At 45.9% G+C, this 17,936-nt stretch overlaps 1 protein-coding gene across 1 annotated transcript in view; it reads right to left on the reverse strand.

Annotated features, from left to right (window-relative positions):
• Positions 1-1,919: 1,919 nt before the first annotated feature.
• LOC124739015 (facilitated trehalose transporter Tret1-like) overlaps positions 1,920-17,936 on the reverse strand; it is a 44,733-nt gene continuing 28,716 nt past the window's right edge. The window contains exons 3-4 of the mRNA XM_047248608.1: positions 16,469-17,011; positions 1,920-3,298 (exon numbers count right to left, since the gene is read on the reverse strand). Of these exons, the coding sequence (XP_047104564.1) occupies positions 2,702-3,298; positions 16,469-17,011 (1,140 nt within the window). The 3' untranslated portion in view covers positions 1,920-2,701. The remainder of the gene's footprint in view (positions 3,299-16,468; positions 17,012-17,936) is intronic.

The following is a 17,936-nucleotide window of genomic DNA, read 5'->3' on the forward strand; positions in this document are numbered from 1 at the left end:
AAGGGGTTGGTGTTGTACCTGCTTTATACAGTTTATGTGGCATCTTCAGTTATAATAAAGCAAATGCAAGAGTACGTCTACTTTTTAAGCAGATACCGTTACCCAGATATACGGCGCAGACTAGTTCTGCGTAATTGACTACAGTATTTGTAATTAATTTTGGTTTTTGATTTTCAGGGATTCTGGAAATTATTAACAAAATTAAAACAATAGGACTGAATTTCGGTAATGTAACTTGAAAGTGCTTATATTCACTAGAATGATACGCACCTAAACGCATCTATTAAGACTCTCGATGGGACAATTTTAACTGCCTAAAGCAGTTGGCTCCAAATGCTTTCAAATTTGTTCACCGCACAACAAAGGAGAACAAAAACTATCCTCACTCGTATAGACTCGCATCCCTGCTACCAAAGCGTGGGATTAAGATCAGTGTTTGAGAAAGCCTTGCAACAATACATGGAGGGTTAGATCAGAAGAAAAATTAGGAGATGACAATAGAATAATAATCATCAATTTGTATGAAATCCTGTCTATCCTTCTTAACAAATTATACAAACTAATTCGCGTCCAGCTATACATGTATTACAAGCACAGGATTTGTTTCACGACGGAGAACACAAATGGTGCTTCAGAATTAGAATTAATGACCTGAGTGATCGGATTGATGTATGCACAATCAAACAGATTGTAGAAGGCTGAGTCTGTAGGAGGGCAATAACACTCTGCACCTTCTTTCCAGTCGTTTCACTATATCATCTCACTTAAATAATGAGCAATAATTATTACCAATATATTTTAGTTAGCTTTTAACAATCTTTTTGATGCGCACAATAGCAAAGAAAGGGAAAATGAGTTCTCAGAAGTGTTTGTTTCTTTGTTTTGTTTGTGTGTGTGTGCTTTAGGGAGGGAGGGAGGGGCAAGGGAGAAAGGGAGAGAGAGAGAGAGAGAGAGAGAGAGAGAGGGAATTTGATGATTTCAATGATTAACGCACCAACTCCGACTAAAATGTTCTTCTCCACAAGATTGTATCATCACACTGAAACATTGGTGGGCGCTGACGGTTGTCTAGAGGATTTTTTCTGTAATTTCATTCTACAATGTCAAATAGTGCAAGATCTTGATAGTCCTAAGGAAAATAGGTACAAGCTGTATAGAACCATGGCTGAAAAGACTATGTACAAAAATCAGGAGGGAACAGTTAGATTAAAAAGGAAGTAAGGAAGGGAATGCAATCTTCCGGCACTACTGTTCAATCTACACACCGTAAACACAATAACGGAAGTAGGAGTTACGTTCACGAGTGGGACTGAGAGTGAAAGGGTACCAGTTATGAGATTCATTGATGACAGGGCTATCCTCACTGGAGGTGAAGAAGAATACAAGACCTGTTGAGTGGAATAATCAGTATAGTGAGTACAGAATATGGGTTGAGGGCAAACAGAAAGAAGACGGAAGTAATGAGGAGTAGCAGAAATGAGATAAGCGATAAACTTCACTTCGGAATTTGTGACCACGAAATAGATGAAGTGAAGGAATTCTGCTACGTTAGAAGTTAAACAGCACACGGCGGAAAAAGCAAAGAGGACATCGAAATAAGATTAGGACAGAAAAAGAGGACATTCGTACCAAACATCGACCTCAATTTGATGAAGAAATCTCTAAGAGCGCATGTTTGAGGCACAGCATTGAATCGAAGTGAATGATGGGTTGTGGAAGAAACGCAAAAGAAGAGCTTCAAAGTACTTGAGATGTGGTGCTATAAAGGATGTTGTAAATTAGTTGGACTAAATATAATAATGTCGTGTGACGAGGGCCTCCCGTTGGGTAGACCGCTCGCCTGGTGCAAATCTTTCGATTTGACGCCACTTCGGCGACTTGTGCGTCGATGGGGGTGAGATGATGATGATTAGGGCAACACAACACCCAGTTCCTGAGCGGAGAAAATCTCCGACCCAGCCGGGAATCGAAACCGGGCCCTTAGGATTGACAGCCTGTCGAGCTGCCCACTTTTTTTTTATCGTTGAGTTTGGTCGTTGCGGATGTCACGTGACATCCGTTAAAGTCCGATTGTTCATCCTTCCACTCAGTTACCACTCAGCTACCGGGGGCGGACATTAGTTAGACTGATAACGTAAGAACATGGTTCGCAGAATCAAAGAAGAAAGGAACACATAGAGAACACATACAAGAAAAAGCGACAGGATGATAGGACATGTATCAATACATCAAGAAATAGATGGAGCTGCAGAGGGGAGTAGGGGAGGAGATCGGAATACACTCAACAAATAATTCAGGGTGTTGAGTGCAAGTACTGGTTTCCGATGAAGAGATAAGCAGAGAAAAAGAAGTCGTGGTAAACAGCGTCAAACGAGTGAAAAGATTGTCGATCCAAAATAGATAGTACCATAGTAAGTTGCCGGTAGCCTTTGTGAAGGGGAAAGTCAACAACAATTTCAGTCTATTATTTTACCTCGCAAGTGACTGATGGGTGTGTGTGTGTGTGTGTGTGTGTGTGTGTGTGTGTGTGTGTGTGTGTGTGTGTGCGTATAGACAGAGAGAGAGTGTGTGTGTGTGTTTGATGATTCATTGACTACTGTATCAACTGCGGCAGAAGTGTTCTTTTCCTTTCCAAACAGTTCTAATGAGGACAACAGCACAGTCTCTTTTCAGTCTTGCTGGGAGAGAGAGCCACTCGCTGCTAGACATGTCCTGACGTTTGGTCGGTCTCCTGCACGTTGTCGCAGCTGCCGGAACTTATGCAGCAGGAGGTGCCGCCCTGCCTCGAGAGGTGGCACTGTATCTGGTGGCCCGTGAGGCCGCGCGTCTCCGGGAGAAGCGCCGTGACGAAGACTGTGTAGGCGGCGCAGATGCAGCCCAGCACCCAGTAGGCGGCCGACGTGCCGAAGAGGCGGACGAACTCGTCGAAGAAGCCGGTCATGAGGGCGCAGGCGAGCCAGCTGACGGAGGTGGCGGCGCCGACGGCCCAGCGCTTGTCTCCGGGCGGCAGCAGCTCGGCGATCAGCAGCCACGACAGCGGGCCCAGCCCCACGGCGAAGCCGATGAGGAAGAGGTTGATGGCCACGAGCGGCAGCCATCCGGCCGCTAGCTGTAGCCACGGCCAGCCCTGGTGCACCGCCAGCGTCAAGTGCGAGAACGTCATCAGCAGCCCGGAGCTGATCATCAGCGGGCGACGACCCGCGTTCTCCACCAGCACCGAAGAGAATCCGGTCGCCACGAACTGGATGGCACCCGTTATCACCATCGACAGCTGCGGGGAGATGGACGTCCCTGCTTCCTGTATAACAGAAAGCACGTCTTCCAGGAACCAAATGCAGAATCTCACCCATCGAAAGTAACACCTGTAAAGGGAAAGGAAAGAAGTGGGCCTAGAGGGGCTTATACTGACAGTTTGACATTATGACGATCGCCACTTGTACACAGAAGCCTATGCCTTAGATATAAAGTCCCTTTACACCTGAACTAAAAGCACTCCGTCTTCAGGCCAAAAGTGGCCCATCGGGACCAGCCGACCGCCGTGTAATCCTCAGCTGAGGATGAAGATAGGAGGGGCATGTGGTCAGCACACCGCTCTCCCAGTCGTTATGATGGTTTTCTTTGACGGGAGCCGCCACTATTCGGTCGAGTAGCTCCTCAGTTGGCATCACGAGGCTGAGTGCACCCCGAAAAATGGCAACAGCTCATGGCGACCTGGATGGTCAATTCGGGAGGACGACGGTTCAATCCCGCGTCCAACCATCCTGATTTAGGTTTTCCATGATTTCCCTAAATCGCTCCAGGCAAATGCCGGGATGGTTCCTTTAAAAGGGCACGGCCGACTTCCTTCCCCGTCCCTCCCTAATCCGACGAGACCGATGACCTCGCTGTCTGGTCTGCTCCCCCAAACAATCCAATCCGGATGGTCACCCATCCAAGTGCCGGCCACGCCCGACAGCGCTTAACTTCGTTGATCTGGCGGGAACCGGTGTATCCACTGCGGCAAGGCCGTTGACACACCTGAACTAAAAGTGTGTAACAAAGTGTCATAATAACATATTTATGATTTCAACATCTCGTTCTGATCATTCATATGGCAACAGTGCTCATCACATGAATTGCAAGGTGATTGGCCACACAACTGCCACGTGACTGCCCTGGGAGGAGAATAAAGTCTGTGCCTTGCATAACTGATTGATTGTCTCTGCCTGCTTGGTGAAGAACATTCACAGGTACCAGAGATCACTTTGGAGTAACGCTTAGTGACAAGTTTGGATTCATGAAGGGAGGCATAACAACGAAAATATGAGACAAGTGATGGATAGATCTCTTGATGGTTCTGTAAGGAGCTCCAAATCATAAGAGTTCGATCATGTGGTAGGTAGATGACCGCCCCGATAGCTGAGTGGTCATTGTGGCGGACTGCCATAGTTAGGGCCCCGGGTTCCATCCCCAGTTGGGTTGGAGATTTTCCCCCCTGAGGAACTGGGTGTTGTGTTGTCTCAATCATCATCATCATCTCATACCCATCGACACGCAAGTCTACAAAGTGGCGTCAACTAGAAAGACTTGCACCAGACGACTGGTCTGCCCGACGGACGACCCTAGCCACACATTTCATTTTTTCATGTGATAAAAGAAAGGTTTTCGCTTGACACATGTATTACATGTCCGCCACTCTGTGTGGTCCATCAATCTGAAAGGAAATAAGTACTGGAATTACTGTATCGGCGATGGGGTCACCCTACAAGTCAACCAGAATGTGTGCTGCAGAACCTGGAAGTAAAAGGAGCACTGTGTTACTTCACATTAAAAAGGACTTAGCTGCTAATGCAGACGAGTAGGAGGACATGGAAACGTATCATGCCGTGCACTGATAATTGTGGTACATCCATTACCGCGTCTAATACCGTGTAGCAGAACCGTTGACATCAAAATCCATTCGTCCAGAAATTGATAAATACAGGTCCTGTATGGTTTTCAATAAAATCTTATGCCATTCTTTCTGCAAAATAGTGGCAATTTTAAGTAACAATGATGGAGGTGAATAGCGGTCACGCGCCCTTTGCTCTAAAATAGACCACAAAGGCTCAGTGATATTGACATCTTGTGACTGTGGTGGTTAGGGAAGACGCAAAAATTCATCCATCCTTGTGCCTACAGAACCAATTCTGAAGTTTTCTTGGAACACAGCATCGCTATTGGCGAACTAACATTGTACCCTGAGATTGACCGGATCAGCCAAAATGCTGACAACCATGGTACCCATGGAATACCACGATATGGCTGCCCAAATAATCACAGACATCCCGACAATTTTCACTCTTGGAACATAAACTCGCTCAGAATTTGGGAACAGTGTGCAACATGACTCATCCGACCAAATAGCTCTCTAGCTCTGTTCCATTGCTCTATAGCTCAGATTTTATTGCTTTGGCACCTCTTTTTTTGTAACAGCCATTTGTATCGCCGTTGTGTGATTTTGGAATTCCAACTCTCCCTGAAATTGCCTGCTAAAGAAGCACCCTTCGTGTTGGAAATTTGTGATAAAATCCTGTGGAACCCAACTGCTGAGGTCATAGTTCCCTACGTATCCTCACTACTTAATCTAACTTAAACTAACTTACGGTAAGAACAACACACACACCCATGCCCGAGGGAGGACCCGAACCTCCGACGGGGGGATCCGCGCGGATCGCGACAAGCCGCCTATGACCGCGCTGCTATCCCGCGCGGCCCTTCGTTTTGTTTTGGTGCTGACAGGGTTTGCAAATGCGACATTGAGCTCTGCAGTAACTTTTTCAGCTGTCGTCCTGCTATATTTCGTCATAGTCCTCTTCAATGCTGGACTCGCATTCGGGAGGACGACGGCTCCATCCAGTGTCCGGCCATCCTGATTTAGGTTTTCCGTGATTTCCCTAAATCGCTCCAGGCAAATGCCGGGATGGTTCCTTTGAAAGGGCACGACCGACTTCTTTCCCACTGCTTCCCTAATCCGATGAGACCGATCACCTCGCTGTCTGGTCTCCTCCCCCAAACAATCCAAACCAACCTCTTCAATGACGGTCTGTCGCGATCAATCGGTGCACTTCAGTCCGCATTGCGACTTAGCAGATGATGTTTAATCGCCTCCCATATATGAGGAATACATTTTTGATACGGTGTCTCCTGAAATATTAAATACGGAAGTACCCACCATACAAGCACCAACCATTCGTCCACATTCGAATTCAGTCAGCTCCGATGTACCACACTCACAGTTACAGAGAGCCCAGTTCGGACCACGACTGACACGGAATGAGGACAGCGCACAGGTGCCGTTCGAGGTCAGGTACAAAAAAATGTTCAAATATGTGTGAAATCTTATGGGACTTAACTGCCAAGCTCAACAGTTCCTAAGCTTACACTCTACTTAACTTAAATTATCCTAAGGACAAACACACACACCCTTGCCCGAGGGAGGACTCGAACCTCCGCCGGGACCAGCCGCACAGTCCATGACTGCAGCGCCTTAGACAGGGTCAGGTACAAAAACCCATCCTACATACTTGGCTAGCAACAGCATTTATGTTCACGCATACATTTTGCGTGGTGTTCCCATATTTTTGCCCAACTATATTTCGTCACCATAGCCATATGGAGGCACATTCGGCAAGTGACGGAGATAGCATTTGCGTGGAACATTGTTCCGCATTCTGCTGCCATGACTGCAACAAGTACACCACATTTCACAATTAATAAAATTTTCCAGGCTATTATGCCCTCGTGGTCGAATGGATTTCACTTTAAAACCCCATGTTTCGTTCCCATCTGCGGAGGACATTTTCAAGGGGGCTCGTAGCTTTGAGGATTTTCGAATCACAGCCTGGCTCACTACTGACTCAGTAGTGCTCAGTAGCGAGCCACGGTGTGAATTGAACATTCAGCAAAGCTACGAGCCCCCTTAAAAATGACCTCCGCAGATGGAGACGAGACGTCGGGTTTTAAAGTGAAATCCATTCGACGACAGCATAGTAGCCCGGAACATTATATTAATTGTGACATTTCCACATTTAATAAAATTTTCCAGGCTATTATGCCGTGGTCGAATGGATTTCACTTTAAAGCTCGATGTTTCGTCCCCATCTGGGAGGCATTGTCAAGGGAGCTCGTAGCTTTGCTGAATTTAACTTCTGAGGTCATCAGTCCCCTAGAACTTAGAACTACTTAAACCTAACTAACCTAACGACATCACACACATCCATGCCCAAGGCAGGATTCGAACCTGCGACCGTAGCCGTCGCGCGGTTCCAGGGTGTAGCGCATAGAACCGCTCGACCACCCCGGACGCAAAAACTACGATCGCCCTTGAAAATGTCCTCCGAAGATGGAGATGAGACGTCGGGTTTTAAAGTGAATTCCACTCGATCACAGCATAATAGCCCGGAACATGTTATTAATTGTGACATATCCGGCCGTTAAAGTTTACATTTTACAATTACACCACATTTGGCAGTTGACCCTCTGCAGGAGGTAAAAATCTAGCCCACGTGCTGGATCGATAGTTCAAGATCGATGTCATTCTTGAAATCTTCGTAGCGTAATGGGTATTCCATGCGATTTCGCAACCGCAGCCGGATGACGTCTTATCACGATATTCCGGTTGACTAGCAGGTGAGTTTTACACTGGAGATTGCTGAGCGTAATGGCCAGATAAAACTGCCAGCATCTCCACAGGGCATCATGCGACTTCAGATTGTGCTACGGTTGTGTAGATAAGAAGGGGCTTTGACTGCGTAGAGTGATACGTCTGCGTACTTTGTAAATAAGCAAGAGCCCATTAGGGTCTTGTGAAGGTCAGCTTTGGACGTTTATGAAGTGAATTTAGGACTTCTTCACTTAATGAATTGATGTCGGCTGAAGAAGACGTTCCGTATAGAATCTGATGGATTTTGTCTGGATGATTGAATAGATGGGTGGTGGCACTAAGTGTTGTACGAAGTGTTGAGATTATAGGGGCGAGCGTTCGTTGTGCAAAACTTTTCTCTAAATACGGCATTCTTCCGAAGTGTGTGTCGGAGTCCAGTCACCACGCTTCCGCGCTACACGTGGTAGCACTTCATATACTCAGTTTTGCGATGTTTGATAGTGGATCACCCTTAAAGAGCCGGTAAAATTGGTAAAATAGAGCGAAACTTGTTGACTGGTTATGTGTGACACCCATGTCTATGATAAGATACAGTGGAACTTTTCTGGTGTCCGTCTCGAGCCTTATAGCAGCAACTGGCACGGTGTCGCGTGCACATATGTGCTGACTGCATGACCGCCCTCTATCGGGTTTAGCGTCCTCTATTAAATGTTACTCCATCTGAGGCGTAGTGGGAATTCGTAACGGAGTTTTTGATTGCACGTCTATTGTCGATCTGTAGACACACAGAGTTAAAATCTGGTGGTCAAAATAACAAAATTAACTGTCTCTGGACATGATATTTGGTAAAAAAAATTGTATTTGCGAGGATATTAAACAAATAACCGAATCCCACACCTATACAAGTTGAAAGCCACCATCATAATTAATGAGGTCATCCTAGAATCGTATTTTGTACATACTTTAATAAAGAAATCGAAGAGAGACCATATTGTGGTCAAGATTTTCGTTTACAAAGCATTTCTCGCATATGAAGCTAACGTTTCAGGTAAATTAGCCATAAATTAGACATACTCTTAAAAAAGCACGTTCAAGTAATCTCTAGGCCACCTACAAAGTGCTTTGTTCTTCCGTGCTCGGTAAAAGATGAAGTGGGCTTGCGGAAGACAGGACTCAAGACAATACACTGTCGATAGGGCAAAGCCTGCTTCATGCGGATCGACTGCACAATTCATGAAACGTACTTGTAACATGAACACCACACTCGCCTTTCACAGCAAGGTCAAGACAGATATAACTGAGCACTGTATCTAGGCGGAACACTTCATGCATTATTATGAAGCGAAAATCACGGCCATAACGAGATCCTTCTTTAACTTATATAGTAATGGATACCGCTGATTTCCTTAATATATACATAAAATTAAAATTTTACTACTGAAATCACGCCTAGAGAATGTTAATTTTATTATTTTGACCACAATAGGTACACATTTCACTTGAGGCTATCCCCGCAATACTACTGTAACGCATGCTTCTGGAGCAACATTTTATTGTGGCTGCTGGATGCGACAGAGATCGGTCAAATAACAAAAGACTAAGCTCACGCTCCTCAGCGCTAGTATTTTGAACACGGTGCTAGGACATTCCTATTACAAACTTCTAGGAGTTGTAGAGGGGAGGGGGTACATAATATTTTCAAAACGAACCAACGTGCAGAAACGTCATCCAACGACACAGAGCGTCACAGAGCGTCAAAGTCATAAGCGCCGGGCCGGCCAGGGTGGCCGCGCGGTTCTAGGTGCTACAGTCTGGAACCGCGAGACCTCTACGGTCGCAGGTACGAATCCTGCCTCGGGCATGGATGTGTGTGATGTCCTTAGGTTAGTTAGGTTTAAGTAGTTCTAAGTTTTAGGAGACTGATGACCACAGAAGTTAAGTCCCATAGTGCTTAGAGCCATTTGAACCATTTGAATCATAAGCGCCAGGGCCTGCAAATGTATGTACATGTAGGGTTGTCCGTGATGATGTTAGAAACTTTCAAGGATGATGGAGAAGAATAAATGTGTAAATTTGAGGTAAGGGATCCTGCATCGATAACGAACGAACCAAAAGCTAAAAGCGAAAACCGTTTTGACACCTCTGACTGTGGAATACATGCACCGGCAATCTTGTTGCTACGATTGTAGGGTAGGCAATTATCAGAGGCGGTAGTAGGGACCAAAACAAGAAAAAAAGTCTGGTAAACGTGAGCTCTGTATTGCATATTTTACGAGGTGTGAGCACTCGTTCGATAGAAGAGATGCGTTTCACTCTAGCGAAGATGAACAAATGCTCACAGCATTTCAGAGCCATAATTACTTAATATTTTTATTTGTTTTGTTTGCACATCTTACATTCTTAGCGAAAACAGTACCGGTTCATGTATTTCATTGTCAGAGGTAGTAGAATTATTTTTACTTGTAACTTTCAACTCTTTAGTTTCCGAACCATAACCCTTACTTCAAAATGGTACTTTTATCCGTTTGCACCGCTCTTGAAAGTCTGTAACATCATCAGAGAGGCACCCTGTATGTACATAAGAGATGACAATTACTGAACGATATGAAGAAAAACGTAAATTAGTTACAAACTGTGGCGTGCACACGCTTTATTCAACATGTAAACGTTGCTGCATATATTCGGATTTAAGGTATGACACGTTCGATACGCCTGCCATCATTGGCGATGATGTGACGCAGACGAATGTCGAAACGCTGCGTGACCCGCTGAAGTATCAGAACATCGATGACCTCCTGAATGGCTGTTTTCAGCTCCGAAATGGTTTTGAGGTTAGTGCTATACATCTTGTCTTTAATATTGCCTCACAAAAAGGAGTCGCATTTGTTCAGATCCGGAGAATTTGGTGGCCAATCGAGGCCCGTGTCAAAGGCCTTTCGGTACCCTAGAGTCAAAATGCGGTCCCAAAAGTGCTGCTCCAGGACGTCAAACAATCATCTGTTTCTATAGGGTCGAGCTCCGTCTTGAATGAATCACATCAAGTCGAAATCAGGGTCACTTTGGATAACGGAGATGAAATCACCTTCCAAAACCTTCAAGTGCCGTTCGGTAGTCACCGTGCCAGTAAGGAATATCGCACCCATTATTCCGTGACTAGACACAGCACATTACACAGTGATGGTGAAGTGACTTCTTGATCGCGACATGCGATTTCTCAGTCCCCATGTGCGCCAATTTTGCTTATTGACTAGCCCATCCAAATGAATGTAGATTCGTCGCTAAATCAAACCACGCCTGCACATACTAATTCCCACCATGCCCCGTGGGCAATCGTGGAATTTGAACGTCCTAACTCAAACAGTCCAGAAGTTATGACGATTTTATTACATACAGTTCAATAATTGTTCACCCTGTACATTTACAGGAGCCAGCGCCTACAACTTGATGCTCTGTAGCAGCACTGGATGACGTTTCCGGATATGGGTTCCTATACAAAGTATTATGTGCTCACTCCTTTCTACAAGTCCTAGAAGAGTGTAATGGAAATTTCCGAACAGCCTGTATAAAGCAATCTCCAATGTGAAACTCATCTGAAGATTTCAACATGACTGTCAGCAGATATATTGTGACCAATTGTCGACTTCATGCGTCTGCAATCTTGAAATTTCAGGAGCTAGATAGAGTGTCGTTATTTTCACCTTGCTTTCTGCATATCAAGTTAGATTTAGAATTCTGTCTGTTACGCATTGCTATGTAGACGTTTCTGAGTTCGTTCACTGGTAATGAGTGTGTAACATTCACTCTGTCACACGTTTCCTGTCAGAGACTCAACATCGATCTTGAGTTTCCGCACGCTACTTGGTTCTCGGTGGTGATCTGCCTAGTTTGTGGCAAGCTACATACACTGACGAGCCAAAGAAACTGGTACACCTGCCTAATATCGTGTAGGCCTCCGCGAGCACGCAGAAGTGCCGCAAAACGACGTGTCATGGACTCGACTACTGTCTGAAGTAGTGCTGAAGGGAACTGACATCATGAATCCTCCAGAGCTGTCCGTAAATCCGTAAGCGTACCAATGGTGGAGATCTCTTCTGAACAGCACGTTGCAAGGCATCCCATATATGCTCAATAATGTTCATGTCTGGGGAGTTTGGTGGGCAGCGGAACTGCTTTAACTCAGTAGAGTGTTCCTGGAGCCACTCCGTAACAATTCTAGACGTGTGGGGTGCCGCATTTTCCTTCTGGAATTGCCCACGTCCGCTGGAATGCACAGTGGACATAAATGGATGCAGGTGATCACACAAGATGCTTACGTATTTGTCGCCTCTCACAGTCGTATCTAGATGTATCAGAGGTCCCGTATCCCTCCAACTGCACACGCCCCACACCATTACAAAGCATCGAGCAGCTTGAACAGTCCCCTGCTGACATGCAGGTTCCATGGGTTCACGTGGTTGTCTCCATACCCATACGCGTCCATCCGCTCGATACAATTTGAAACGAGACTCGTCCGACCAGGCAACATGTTTCCAGTCATCAATAGTGCAATGTCGGTGTTGACGGGTTCAGGCGATGCGTAAGGCTTTGTGCCTTGCAGTCATCAAGGGTACACGAGTGGGCGTACGGCTCCGAAAGCCCATATCGACAATGTTGCTTTGAACGATTCGCATGCTGACACTTGTTGATGGCCCAGCATTGAAATCTGCAGCAATTTGCGGAAGGACTGCACTTCTGTCATGTTGAACGATTCTCTTCTGTTGTAATTTGTCCCGTTCTTGCAGGATCTTTTTCCGGCCGCATCGTTGTCGGAGATTTAATGTTTTGTCAGGTTTCTGATATTCATGGTACACTCGTGAAATGGTCGTACGGGAAAATTGCCCCCTTCATCGCTATCTCGGAGATGCTGTGTCCCATTGGTCGTACGCTGACTGTAACAACACGTTGAAACTCACCTAAATCTTGATAACCTCCTATTGTAGCAGCAGCAAACGATCTAACAGTAGCGCCAGACACTTGTTGTCTTATATAGGCGTTGCCGACCACAGTGCCGTATTCTGTTTACATATGTCTGTATTTGAATACGCATGCCTATACCAGTTTCTTTGGCCCTTCAGTGTACAATATTAACCGTCAACTACAGACGGTGTAGTAAAAAATAATCTATAAGGGGCCAAACTACGTAAAGCGATTTTTTCCCAAATTAACAATCAAGCCTATTTTAGGAGTGTAGTAGTAAGATAACTATCAATACTTGTATGAAGAATGACGTTTCTTCCAACTTGGCAGGTGGAATTGTAGCACACAAAAATTTCTTAAGGACACAAAATTAACAGCAAAATTGTAAAGAAATTTAATTTCAGAAATTAATGAATAATCAACATTTGGTACGAATGTTCTGCTGTCTGACCATTAACATTTGTGGCAAGATATGTGTTGTTTCTTCCTGTGTAGTCAAAAGATAATCTATAAGCGACGAAAATCTATGGAGGATGTAGTGAAAAATTCTGTTTCGTGAAGCTAGATAATGTGGAGGAGTTTGTAAGGACGTTGTAGCGCTACGACCATCAACATTTGCGCAGCGAATGATATTCCTCCCCCTGCCACCTATCCTTCCCCCCCCCCCCCCCAACCTACCCACCATAACATAAACGTTAAGGTTCCAAAACTAATGGGAAACACCAGCAAAATTCTAGCGGTAGGCACAATGAAATAGCCAGTAGCAGAAGTGAGAGAACCCTACACAGATTAAACAGGCAGCTCAAAGGTAGGAAGATAAAAGTAAGAGGTTGTAAACGAAAAAAGTCTTCACTGCAATGGAATATTAATATGAAGTTGAGGAATAAGTTTTTGAAAGTGTTCTTCTCGACCAAAGAATTGTATGAAAATGAAATGTAAATCATAGGAAAATCTAATAAACAGAAAATGTAGATATTTGAGGTTGTTTTAGAGTAAATGTCACAGCATGTTGGAATAGCAGTATGAATACACATGACTGACTATTCTCAAGGGTGGAGTGGTCTAGTTCTTGGGTATTTCGCGAAGCTAGTTTGTTGCTCTCTTTCCGCTGCCCTGATCATATTAACTGGGACAGGATGAAGATGGCAGCAAGTCAGTTCGCCGAAATATGGCGAACAGTAGACGACGCTACATTAGATAATCCCGCAAGAGCAGTTCAGAATTAAGATCAGTCTATAATATTTAGAATCAGTTTCGGTGTCGTGTGAACGGATAAATATAAGAGAGGTACTTAAAAGGTAATACCCAAGAATAATCGATGATGTAGATGAATATGGCGTCTATACCGCTGAATCTTCTTGGAATGTCCAGTCTCTGATTTTTAACAGCCACGTCTGACTTTTACATTTCAAATCATTTCTTCTCATGTTCTAAGTACTCAACACCAAGGCTGACTTGAACATTCCGCTTTTTCACTACATATCTACCTTTCAGATATAGTAAGAACATGCTTTCTTCGTCTCCTACCTTGCTCTAGTTGTTTGTCTCATTCGCGTGTTCTTAGTAGTCTTTAGTAATGATATCATCTTTGCGCCGGAATCTTCCTCCAACACCTCAACTCTTCCACATCTCCACAGCTACTAAATTCCTTCCTTTCGTGTTTCGTCATACACAGGGCCGGAAAAAAAGATGCAACACCCCAGAGGACCGCGTTCACTGGTATCAGTGTGAAATGCGTGCACACTGAGGGATTGTATTGTTAGTCAATCGTCAGTGACGGTCAGAGACAATCTGACGACGCTCTGAAGGCCTGTCTGTGCGCCCTCTGTTTGGTATCCGCAGGCAGCAGCTGTGAAGAGTTGAGAGGTCAACAGTGTGTGCAACATTCGTTCTATGGTACAACCACGCCCGGCCGACAAACTCATTCTCCCTTGAAATAACTTCAGCCATTTGAACAGGATCGCATTACAGGCTTGAGGGTAACTTAATGGACGTTTCGAAGGCTTGCTGCGCATGTTCGGCACAATATATCGCTGCTTTCTGCAGTGGTCTGTGGAACTTCCCCACATCCGCATGCCTGGTTCTGGACGTCCTTGTACGAGTAGTAGAGACACACGTCACGATCGATGAATTGTGATAGCAGCTGTGGCCGACAGAACGTCATCCAGGGAAGCAATAAGGGTACATTTTGCATATGATGTGTCACCAGTGACCACTGGGAACCGTCTGCTCACAGCAGGACAAAGATAGAGCGTGTCTCTGGTCCGGCTGTCACTGACCGCACGACGCAGCCAAGCATGGCTATTCTAGTGTCCTCAAAGGGTCGGGAGTGATATGGCACTATGTTCTCTTCAGTGATGAGAGTAGAGCCTCTTTAAATACCAGCGATCGTCATACAGGTGTACGGTGTAGAACTGCTGAGCGACCTATTCCAGAGTGTATTCGCCCACGATAGGGTTCGATTTCTACGTTTCATGGTGGTATCAGTTACAGCTCGGGATAACAGCTGGTGTTACTGCAGGGTGAAGTAACGAATGCCCGCTATAACATACAAGTTATTAACCCCATACAACTGGCATGTCTTCGACAGGAAGCTGGTGTGGTTTTTCAATAGGACAATAATTTTCACATACGCCTCCTGTGACGTAATGTGCTCTTCGTAGTTACAGCAACTTATCTGACCAGCAAGATCATCAAATCTCTCGCCAACCGCACAGCTGTGGGACGTGTGAAGTTGTAACTTACATGTCCTCCAGAACTTGCAAGACCCATTTCCGAATGATAACAAAAGCTGCAAGGTACTTCGGAATATCTGTTAAAGGATGGTGTTCGGCACCTATTAGATCGTTTGCTTGCGAGAATAAAACGTACGTTGCCGTCAGAGAGGGGTACACTGCGTATTAATGCGAGTGTTTCAGTACCCTTTCTGTGACACGTGTGTTTCATTTTGTCTGAATTTGTTACCAATATTCCTACAACACCTTTCATGTTGTTGTTGTTGTAGTAGTCTTCAGTCCTGTGACTGGATTGATGCAGCTCTCCATGCTACTCTATCCTGTGCAAGCTTCTTCATCTCCCAGTACCTACTGCAGCCTACATCCTTCTGAATATGCTTAGTGTTTTCATCTCTTGGTCTCCCTCTGCGATTTTTACCCTCCACGCTACCCTCCAGTACTAAATTGGTGATCCCTTGATGCCTCAGAACATGTCCTACCAACCGATCTCTTCTTCTAGTCAAGTTGTGCCACAAACTCCTCTTCTCCCCAAACCTATTCAATACCTCCTCATTGGTTATGTGATCTACCAATCTAATCTTCAGCATTCTTCTGTAGCACATTTCGAAAGCTTCTATTCTCTTCTTGTCCAAACTATTTATCGTCCATGTTTCACTTCCATACATGGATACACTCCATACAAATACTTTCAGAAACGACTTCCTGACACTTAAATCTATACTCGTTGTTAACAAATTTCTCTTCTCCATAAATGCTTTCCTTGCCATTTCCAGCCAAAAATGATGTTTTCCTCCAGTGTGCTGCATTTTTCCGGTAGTGTACATCTCCAGTTTACCCAGATGTGGACAGTGGTTGAATCCAGTGGTATTAGCACTACTCTTCTGTGTGCTTCACTGCCCTCTAAGTCTGAATACTCAGAGATTTCCATGTTCTTCCCATCGTACAACTGTCACAAATATTTGGTTGGTGCTCTAGCAGTAAGTTCCGATTCCAATGACGGAAATTCATCAGGACAACCTGAAGATGGAAACTGCTCGCCGAAAAGCAGCAAATATTAGACGGGCTCTATCTGCTAAAATAACTGAAATCAGCCCGCAAAATCTGCAATATGTTTCGGAAGATAGGCAAACAGATAGACTGTTAATATAATAACCTGGAATATGTCGACGGTGTAGAAGAGTATGGCGTCTATGCCACTGAGCTGCTGGAAAGCCATGAGCGAGAAGACCAAGATGCAGGCACGCGCCGTGGGCTTCTTCTCGGAAAGCGCCTGGACGCTGCGCTGCGCCTCCTGCCAGCGCTGACCCTGCCCCTGCTGCTTCAGCTGTTGCGTCTCTGTCAGCACGGGCACCAGCTCTGCAGAACTGTGGTCCAGCCGCAGCCAGGAGGCCGCCCGCTGCGCCTCGTCGTGCTTGCCGCGGCCGCGCAGGTACTCGGGAGACTCCGGCATCGTGAAGAAGGCGACGCAGAAGCAGAGCGGCAGCGCGGCCATGGCGGCGGTGAGCCAGCGCACGGGCAGCACGATGCCCAGCCCGTACACCACCAGCAGGCCGGCGGCCAGCATGAGGTCGAGCAGCGTGCCCAGGGCGCCGCGCACCTCCAGCGCCGCCACCTCCTCGGCGTACAGCGGCGCGATGGTCGTCACGCCGGCCGACGCCAGGCCGCACACCAGCCGGCCGACCATCAGCAACGAAACCTGACGACAGAATTGACTCTTCTCGTAATCCAAATGTCTACTGACACGTCAGTGTTTGTGGAGAACTGTAGACCAGACGTGCTTTAGGCAGCAGAAGAATTTCATTGTACGTGTTTCAGTTTTTCGAAGTTTTAGCTGTTAGGCCTTGTGAGGCCAATTGAGGAGCTACTTGTTCAGAAGTGGTGGCACCGGTCACGAGAACTGAAGACGGCCGGGAGAGTGGTGTGCTGACCACTTGCTCCTTCACAGTCGCAGCTGGTGCCGCCTGAGGGTGAGGACGACACGGCGGCAGGTCGTTACCGCTGGGCCTTCAAGGCGTCTTCGGACAGTTGATCGCGAGGGTTTGGATGATCACTGCTGTGAATTCTCCCACACAGAGCCGAGAATTTATATACATAAAAAAGCAAAATGAAATGAAAAGATCGTGTGGCATTGTTGGTCGGTAGGTTCCATCGGGGGAAGTTCGGCCGTGGGTTGCAAGTCTTATTTCAGGTGACGCCACATTCGGTGACTTGTCTGTCGGTGATGATGTTGATGAGGACAACACAACACCTAGTCCACGATCGGAGAAAATTTCCGACCCGCCCGTCAATCGAACTCGGGCCCGCTTCATGCGAAGCAAACTCAGCTAAGCAGTTGGACGAAAATTCAGAAAAATAGCCTGAAAGGTCGATAGTAGCGAACAGTTTTTTGTAGACTACAGTATCTCTCATTCAGCGACATCTCTGTTCGCATTGGTTTGGATCCCATGGCTTTCGCGTGAATATGGAATCGATCGATTCAGGAGCTCCGAAGTCAGCGCTATGTAGAATTAAAACCCTAAACAGGGTCAAAGCTCCAGGTCTGGACGGCATTATAGCGGACATAGTGCAATTTCTCGCCCCACAGTTGGTTGCGCCTCTCACTAAGTTGGATAATGAGTGCT

The sequence above is a fragment of the Schistocerca piceifrons genome, chromosome 1, assembly GCF_021461385.2.
Source record: "Schistocerca piceifrons isolate TAMUIC-IGC-003096 chromosome 1, iqSchPice1.1, whole genome shotgun sequence".
In the NCBI taxonomy this organism is placed as follows: domain Eukaryota; kingdom Metazoa; phylum Arthropoda; class Insecta; order Orthoptera; family Acrididae; genus Schistocerca; species Schistocerca piceifrons.